At 45.6% G+C, this 9,351-nt stretch overlaps 2 protein-coding genes across 5 annotated transcripts in view; both read left to right on the top strand.

Moving 5' to 3' along the window:
- The window catches only part of ZNF114 (zinc finger protein 114), a 75,858-nt gene that overhangs the window by 11,361 nt on the left and 55,146 nt on the right, over nt 1-9,351 (top strand). The window lies entirely within an intron of this gene.
- Nucleotides 7-9,351, top strand: part of CARD8 (caspase recruitment domain family member 8) — a 16,724-nt gene continuing 7,379 nt past the window's right edge. The window contains exons 1-6 of one of the 2 annotated variants that reach the window (XM_031659096.1): nt 7-334; nt 432-533; nt 6,893-6,948; nt 7,550-7,700; nt 8,038-8,267; nt 8,347-8,606. In XM_031659096.1, the coding sequence (XP_031514956.1) occupies nt 475-533; nt 6,893-6,948; nt 7,550-7,700; nt 8,038-8,267; nt 8,347-8,606 (756 nt within the window). In that variant the 5' untranslated portion in view covers nt 7-334; nt 432-474. Of the gene's footprint in view, nt 335-431; nt 534-6,855; nt 6,949-7,535; nt 7,701-8,037; nt 8,268-8,346; nt 8,607-9,351 lie in introns of those variants that run through there. The other variant, XM_031659097.1, reaches the window with a different exon arrangement.

Below are 9,351 nucleotides of genomic sequence, written 5' to 3'. Positions count from 1 at the left end.
GTTCCTAAACCCAAGTATTTTAAAGAAATCTAGGTGACGATTTAGGCAAGAGAAACCATTAGAGTTGTACGAGAGAAGAATGGAAGGCAAGGAAAATAATCACATATTTGCCTCTGTCAGTTTGGAATCTCTAGAAGTTACTATTCTACATGGCTTAACTTGCAGATGCAGGGCTACATCAAAAATAAAAGAATTTGAAAAATCCATACACCTACTTCATTAGGAAAAAAAAAAAAAGAAGTTTCTATTTTATAGCTCTCCTGTTTCGGCCTCTGTCCTAAGCACCTACCGCTACTAGGAGCAATTCCACTGATGCATCTCTTTTGAATGAGCAATAAGTGCTTTTGTCAACCTTTTAGAGACACGGAAGCTAAGATTTATCTGACGGTTCTTCCCATGTACCTAAATACAACCTCTTTTTATTTTTTTAGGGTGAAAAAGATACAGTAAAGAGATAAATACAACATTTGACAAATGGACAAAAAGGAGTGTCATGAAGAGAGTAGCAGCAGTGATGAAGAGCTGTTGAGACGGTGAGTGACTTTGCGCTCTGTGCGGGTTCCTGATGGCTGATTCTTCTGCATCTCATTATAGTTCATGAGATACAGAGCACCATGGATGTTTTCTGGAAGAAAGGTTCTGCTCACATTGTATTCACTCATTCATCTCTGTATGAATGAAGGGAAAACCCCAGGGGCACCCAGGGGTACTTTTTTTGTTTTGGTTTTTGAAACGGAGTCTCCCTCAGTCACCCAGGCTGGAGTGCAGTGGCACAATCTCAACTCATGGCAACCTCCGCATCTCCAGTTCAAGCGATTCCCCTGCTTCATCCTCCCCAGTAGCTGGGACTACGGGCGTGCACCACCACGCCCATCTAATTTTTGTATTTTTAGTAGAGACAGGGTTTTACCATGTTGGCCAGGATGGTCTTGATCTCTTGACCTCTTGATCTGCCCACCTCGGCCTCCCAAAGTGCTGGGATTACAGGCGTGAGCCACCACGCCCGGCCCAGGTGTACTTTTTAGACCTTCTCTCTCCTTCCCTGATTTTCACCATGGCTGCTTCATACCTGAGCAAAAGCGAGTCTAGGGCTGTTCTTCCAGCTCTTTTCTTGATGCATGGGCCTATGGCCTTGACCATGCTCTTGACAATCCCACAGCATGACACCCAGATCAGAGCAGAACCATGCAGCCTGACTTACTAAGCCCTCGCACTGTGCATTTCAGTGGCTCCTCATCAGCACACGGCTTATCTCTCATTTGTAGAAAACAAATGCACTGTTTTACATGGTCTTGGAACTCAAAACAAATTAATCTGACCAAATATTTCCATGTATGCAATTCAGACACTGCTGTAGAATGAATGTTTGTGTTCCTCCAATATTCGTATGTTGAAATCCTAACTTCCAATGTGATGTTATTAGGAGATGGGGCCTTTGAGAGGTGTCAGGTGATAAAGGTAGAGCCCTCATGAATGGAATTAGTTCCCTCATGAAGGAGACCCTGGAGAGCTCCTTTCTCTTTCCCCATGCTTGGACAGAACAAGAAGTCTGCCCTCTATGAATCAGGAGCAGACACCGAGTCTGCCAGCACTTTGATCCTGGACGTTCCAGCATCCAGAGCTGTGACAAATACATTTATATTGTTTACAACCTTCTCAGTCCATACTTTGTAAAAATAGCAGCCTTGGCCGGGCATGGTGGCTCACGCCTGTAATCCCAGCACTTTGGGAGGCAGAGACGGGCAGATCTCCTGAGGTCAGGAGTTCGAGACCAACCTGGCCAACATGGTGAAACCCTGTCTCTACTACAAATACAAAAATTAACCGGGCTGGGTGGCAGGCACTTGTAATCCCAGCTACTTGGGAGGCTGAGGCACGAGAATCGCTTGAACCTGGTTGTAGTGCGCCAAGATTGTGCCATTGCACTCCAGCCTAGGCGACAAGAGTGAAATCCATCAAAAAAAAAAAAAAAAAAAAGGTCTGAAATGATTGAGACAGATGCTCTGGCATGCATAAAAGACCACGGACTAGGATGAATTGTTTGCTTTGGGAACCCAGTGCTTCCTAGCTCTGTGCTAAGTAATTTTAGCCTTCTATGATTAATCACCACAAGGATTTGTGATGAGAGTACTGTATCCTTATTTTACAAGTTAGAAAGCTGATACTCGGAGAGGTTAAGCAACAATTTTGACAGGTCTGTCACTGCTGAGTGATGTCTGTGAAAGGCACTGAATGCAGATTTCTCTGGTGTCCATCATCCTTGACACACTCGCCCTAAATAAAGAGATCCTACCTTCAAATAAGCTCAGTCCATCCAGGGTTGTGCAAACAACTTCATCAGGTTAACATTCCCTCCTGTTTAGGACCAATGAAGGATAGAAGAGTAGGGCCCTTCTTAGGCTCCTATAGTTTACAAAAACACAGTATCCTTTGAGAAGCCAGTAGTGAGCATCGCCAAGTGTGACAGACTGTGATGAACATCAGGGATTGAGAATCAAAGGAGGCATGCCTCCTGAGATAAGATCATTGTCTACTGTGTGGAAACAGAGATGCAGTTAATTCAGTAAAAATGTGGAGGAATGGCATTTTATTACAGGATGGGCATCAAAGAAGGTGTCTGTTAAGGATGGGCATCTCTAAGACATTTCTAAGGATGGGCATCTCTAGGGATGGCATCTGTAAAGCATCTCTAAGGATGCCAGGTCTAAGTATGGACATCTCTAAGGGTGGCATCTCTAAGGATGGCACTCTAAGGATGGGCATATCTAAGGATGGCATCTCCATGGATGGACATTTCTAAGGCATTTCTAAGGATGGACATCTCTAAGGAAGGCATGTCTAAGGCATCTCTAAAGATGGCATCTCTATGGATTGGCATCTCTAAGATGGCCTCTCTAAGGCATCTCTAAGGATGGACATCTCTAAGGGTGGTATCTCTAAGGATGGATGTCTCTAAGGATGGCATCTCTAAGGATGGCATCTCTATGGATGGGCATCTCTAAGGATGGACATCTCTACAGATGACATCTCTAAGGATGGCATCCCTAAGGATTGGGCTACTTTCACTACATCACAGTGAGGAAATTGTCCAACCATCGAGCTCCTCTGACATGCTCACATGCCAACTCCATTTGTTTTCCCTGGAACCGTAGATCCAGTATCAGTGTAGATGCATCAAACACACAAGGCTAAGGCTACGCAAAAAACTGCAAGAAATGAAAACTGTAATTTTTTTCTCAGGCTGAAGCCAGAGTGAGAAATTATTTGTAAGGGACATATACTTGTTGGGGAAAAATTAAAGATTTGACATCTTGCTCCTCTGGTTCATGTACATTCATAAGAATCAAAGACATGTAGGTTATTTGCATAAAAATTAGTATATATGTTATTTTTCTTCTTTGTTCTCATAAGTTTTTATTCCAACAGTTTCTATCTCATAAGAAGTAGGAAAAAAAGTGCTGGGCCCAGTGGCTCACACCTGCAATCCCAGCACTTTGGGAGGTGGAGGCAGGTGGATCACCTGAGGTCAGGAGTTTGAGACCAGCCTGAACAACATGGTGAAATCCCATCTCTACTGAAAATATAAAAATTAGCCGTGCATAGTGGCCTACACCTGTAATCCCAGCTTCTCAGGAGGCTGAGGCAGGAGAATCCCTTGAACCCGGGAGGTGGAGGTTGCAGTGAGCTGAGGTCATGCAACTACACTCCAGCCTGGGAGACAGAGTGAGATTCCGTCTCAAAATAATAATAACAATAATTAGAGTTCCCATGTAGCCTTCACCCAGCTTCCCCTAACGATAATACTTTTTTTTGAGACAAAGTCTCTGTTGCCCAGGCTGGAGTGCAGTGGCATGATCTCCGCTCACTGCAACCTCCACCTGCCGGGTTCAAGGGATTCTTGTGCCTCAGTCTCCCAAGTAACTGGGATTACAGGTGCCTGCCACCACACCCAGCTAATTTTCATAGTTTTAGTAGACATGGGGTTTCACCGTGTTCGCCAGGCTGGTCTCAAACTCCTGATCTTGGGTGATCCACCTGCCTCAGCCTCCAAAAGTTTTTGGATTACAGGCGTGAGCCACTGCGCCTGGCTGATAATACTTCCTATAACAATAGTGATATGGTTTGGATCTTTGTCCTTTCCAAATCTCATGCTGAAATGTGATTCCCAGTGTTGGAGGTGGGGCCTGGAGGGAGGTGATTGGATCATGGGGGCATATCCCTCATGAATGGTTTAGCACCATCCCCTTGGTGATAAGTGGCTTGTTACTCTGAGTTCATGCAAGATCTGGTTGTTTAAAAGTGCGTGGTCACGGTGGCTCAAGCCTGTAATCCGAGCACTTTGGGAGGCTGAGATGGGCGGATCGCGAGGTCAGGAGATCGAGACCATCCTGGCTAACCCGGTGAAACCCCATCTCTACTGAAAAATACAAAAAACTAGCCGGCGAGGTGGCGGGTGCCTGTAGTCCCAGCTACTCGGGAGGCTGAGGCAGGAAAATGGTGTGAACACGGGAGGCGGAACTTGCAGTGAGCTGAGATCCGGCCACTGCACTCCAGCCTGGGTGACAGAGCGAAACTCCGTCTCAAAAAAAAAAAAAGTGTGTGGCACCTCCCGCCTCACTCTCTTGCTCCTGCTGACATCATATGACAGGCCTGTTCCCACGTCACCTTCCACCATGAGTTAAACCTCCCCCAGGCCTCCCAGAAACCAAGCAGAAGCTGGTCCCATGCTTGTACATCCTGCAGCACCATGAGCCAATTAAACCTCTTTACTTTGTAAACTACCTGGTCTCAGATATTCCTTTATAGCAATGCAAGAACGACCCAATACGGGCCAGATGTGGTGGCTCACGCCTGTAATCCCAGCACTTTGGGAGGCTGAGGTGGGCAGATTACCTGAGGTCAGGAGTTTGAGACCAGCCTGACCAACATGGAGAAACTCTGACTCTACTAAAAGTACAAAATTAGCCGAGCATGGTGGTGCATACATGTTAATTCCAGCTACTTGGGAGGCTGAGGCAAGAGAATCACTTGAACCTGGGAGGCAGAGCTTGCAGTGAGCCGAGATCGTGCCACTGCACTCCAGCCTGGGCAACAGAGCGAGATTTAAATTTTAAATCTTTCATTATTGTTATTATTATTTTATTAATATTTTAAAAATTGAGATGGAGATTTAAATTTTAAATCTATAAATTTAAAAAATAATCATAATAAAAATAGAATAAAACCAATGCCAAATACCCCAAAGCAGGACCCTCTGGTCAACTGCACTGCAGCAGACGTTCTAAAGTCAATGCTGTCCAACAGAGTTCTCACCCAGGATGGAAATGTTCCCTCTCTGTGCTGTCCAGTGTGGAAGCCACTGGCCACATGTGGCTTTTTTTTTTTTTTTTTTTTAAAAAGATGCATACTTTAATTAGAATTGCTGAAAAAATATTCAGGATTTTTGCTTTCGTTGTTGATGTCTTTAACAGGCTTTATGTTCCAGCTGAAAGGTGGTTTTGCATTGCAATCAAATGTTCTTTTTTTTTTTTTTAGACAAAAGTTGCCTTTAGTAATAATTCCTCAATTATTTTCTTTCTTTTTTTGCTTTCTTTTTTTTTTTTATCAATGACTTTTTTCTACAGTTTGGTTTTGAACTTACTTCAGAATTTCTCAACGATTGCTTTCACGGATATTCAGCTGATGGAGGTGTTCACTGTTGTAACCTTTTGTGGAGAGGGATTTGGGAATATCTATCAAACAGTAATGCTCAGGCTGAGTGCAGTTGTAATCCCAGTGCTTTGGGAGGCCATGGTGGAAGGATTTCTTGGGGCTGGGAGTTGAAGAGCAGCCTGAGACCTCATCTCTGTTCCCTGGGGTCCTCTCCAAAGCAGATTTTGTTGCCAGACATCCCACGCCTATGTCCATTCCCCAGAAAAATTCTTTTAGTTTCACATGGCTGGGGAGGCCTCACCATCATGGCAGAAATCAAAGAAGGAGCAAACGCATGTCTTACATGGTGGCGGGCAAGAGCCATGTGTGGCTTTTGAGCACTTGAAATATGGCTACTTCAAATGAGGAACTGATTTTCACATTTAACAATTTAAAACTAAGATGTAAATAGGCCTGTGTGGCTAGTGGCTGTCATACTGGCCAGTGAATATCTTGACCTAAAGGACACTCCATCACTTCTAACCTGATGAACCATTGACTGACCCTGTAGAACATGGAGCCCATGTTGGCTAATACTGGAATCACCTGTGAGGCTTTGACAGCACTGATGCTGCGGTCCCACCTCCAGACTTCTGATTCAATTGGTGTGGGCTGTGACCTGGGTATTGGGTTGTTTTTAAAGCTTCCCAGGTGTGGTCAAGGTTGGAAGTACCTTGGAATATAAATGCATGCATTTCATGCATTGGTTCATTACTGCTTCAGTCTTTGATTCCAACATCATATGATACCAATTGGAGCAATTTAAGCCAGAGAAGCTGGCTGTGTGCACGTTGAACATGGGCACAGTCCAAAGAGAAGAGACGTCAGGACACATGTGGCTCAAGGCAGCACGGTAGCTCTATTATTTAGAAATCTGTATAAAAATATCTTTATTCAAAATGTCTTCTAATTTTTGGTCGTCTAGGCCCATCCTATGTAAGAGAACTTTCTGTGATGATGGGAGTGTTCTGTTTTCTGCTACACAGTGTTACAGCCGTGAGTGACACGTAGGTGTTGAGTACTTGAAATGTGCATAGTGCAACTGAGAAACTCAAGTTTACCTAAGTGTAATTCATACAAATTTAAATACCACATCCGGGTAGCGGCTACTCTACTGGACGGTGCAGCTCCAGTTTTTAATAACGTCGTCTTCATCTTCATCAACTAATTCTTGATATTTTTCATCTTTTTGTGAAATGAGGATCCCAACCTCCAGTGTATCAGAAGACCAGGAATCTTCAGAAGAACAAGTTTCAGGTAATGGGCTAATAGGGAGAGGAGTGAAGGGCGTGTGGATTGATGGAAATGTTATGTGGTTTTATGTGGAGAAGACAATTTAGAGTCTTTTGCGCAGTGAAGAGATCAGGAGTGATTTTCCTTACCTCGGCCACAGTGCACTGTGCAGTTTAAATGGGGACATGTAAGCCTCTCACCGCTGGGGCACGGAAATGCTCAGGGGAACCAGGGGATGGTCCTGGTGGCTGGGGACAGCAGCAGGAACTAGGAAGGATGCACGCTGTTTCACCTTGCAGAAAAGCTCGATCCTTTTCTGACCTGGACTTGCCTCACTAGCAGAAGATGTCATCTGCTACTTGGGGCCAGTAGAAATGTAGGTGCATTGGTTCCAGTCCTCAGCAAACGGTGCCTCCCACCAAAGCTGTCTAGCCTGGCTTCCCAGAAAGCCCTATGGAATTTGGGGTATACTTTTAGTCATGAGCAAAACTCCATATTCTGGTCACTCTGTTCTCTTTCAATATCTGTATCCCAACAGCACCTGTGCAATTCAGCCTCCAGGAGTCCTTCAGGCCATGCCTCTTCCAACCCTTTACCTCTTATGTGTCTAGTATCTTTTTTTCAGGAGCTGTTTACTCAGAAATGCATCAGATGATTTCCTCTATTTATGCTGAACTCCATTTTATGTTCAAACAAGATTATAAATATGATCAGTTTCTGGGGCCTGAAGGAAATGTGGATGTTGAGTTGATCAATAAGAGTGCAAACAAATACAGGTAAGAATGGAAGATGCTGATTTGAAAACAGCTCTGATATAAACGAAGTGTATTGGCTCCATCCCTTATGATAGCTAAAATTTCATCAATAATATGTTTATTTCATGCACTGCGAAATTGGTATTTTAATTTCGATATATATATATATATATATATATAGTGCAGAGAAATTGGAGCCCAGAGAGGTTAATGAACTCCCCAGCGTTTTCTAATGTAGTGAAAGTCGCAGATGGGTCCTGAACTTGCCTCACTTCAAATCCCACCTCCCTCTGCACATCGCTGCTTAAATCCAAGTCCTGGGGTTCTCCCGTCATGACATCACTCTGGCTCCTTTCAGCCTTCGGTTCCCCACTGCTGGCTGGTATCTGTGGTCAGCCACCGGCCTCGGCTTCGTGGTAAGGGATGCGGTCACGGTGACGATTGCGTTTGGTTCCTGGAGTCAGCACCTGGCCCTGGACCTGCAGCACCATGAACAGTGGCTGGCGGCCGGCCCCTTGTTTGCTGTCACTGCAGAGCCAGAGGAGGCTGTGGCCGAAATCCACCTCCCCCACTTCATCTCCCTCCAAGGTAATGCGGGGTGAGCGGAGGCTGTGGAGGCTGCCGGGGCGCGTGCTGTCTCACTGCTGTTGCGGTTCTCCTGCGGCAGGTGAGGTGGACGTCTCCTGGTTCCTCGTGGCCCATTTTAAGGATGAAGGGATGGTCCTGCAGCGTCCATCCCGGGTGGAGCCTTTCTATGCTGTCCTGGACAACCCCAGCTTCTCTCTGATGGGCATCCTGCTGCGGATCGCCAGGGGGACTCGCCTCTCCATCCCCATCACCTCCAACACGTTGCTCTATTTTCACCCCCACCCCGAAGACATTAAGTTCCACTTGTACCTTGTCCCCAGCGACGCCTTGCTGACGAAGGTAAGCTGAGCGATTTAGGAGACCAGAGAAGATGACAATGATATTTCCAGGTTATCCCCTCGGCCCCTCCAGTGGAACAGAAAGGGCAAGGCACAGTTTTCATGGAGAGAACATGGATCACTCTCCCCGAGGGTCACCTATAGGTGCTGAATATGGAGCCACATGCAAGAATCCCCGTCGAAATTCAGGTCGACTGAGAAGGGACCTTCCTCTTCTGGCTCTCAAGGAGGAGATGGTTACAAGAAGTAATAGCAGAGATTCTCTCACCAAATTTCATTTTATTTTATTTTATGTCTGAGACAGGGTCTTGCTCTGTCACCCAAGCTGGAATGCAGTGGTATGATCTCGCTACAACCTCCGCCTCCTGGGTTTAAGCGATTCTCCTGCCTCAGCCTTCCGAGTAGCTGGGATTACAAGCAAACGCTGCAATGCCTGGCTAACTTTTTGTATTTTTAGTAGAGACGGGTTTCACTATGTTGGCCAGGCTGGTCTTGAACTCCAGACCTTTAGTGACCCTCCTGCCTCAGCCTCTCAAGTGCTGAATTTACAGGCATGAGTCACCACGCCCGGCCTCTATCACCAAATTTTAGACGGATAATATCTGAATGAGAGTCTCACACTTGCTCACATCTCTAGGGTAACTCCTTCCTTTCAGTGGCATCTCCCTCTAGCGCATTTACAAAAGGCTGATGGTCCCACACCCTCTCTTAGGTTAGTGATGAAGCAGATGTTCTGCTTTCTGCAG

This window comes from Papio anubis, chromosome 20, assembly GCF_008728515.1.
Source record: "Papio anubis isolate 15944 chromosome 20, Panubis1.0, whole genome shotgun sequence".
NCBI lineage: Eukaryota > Metazoa > Chordata > Mammalia > Primates > Cercopithecidae > Papio > Papio anubis.
Note: the sequence above shows the minus strand (reverse complement) of the source record. Positions and strands in the feature narration are given on the sequence as shown.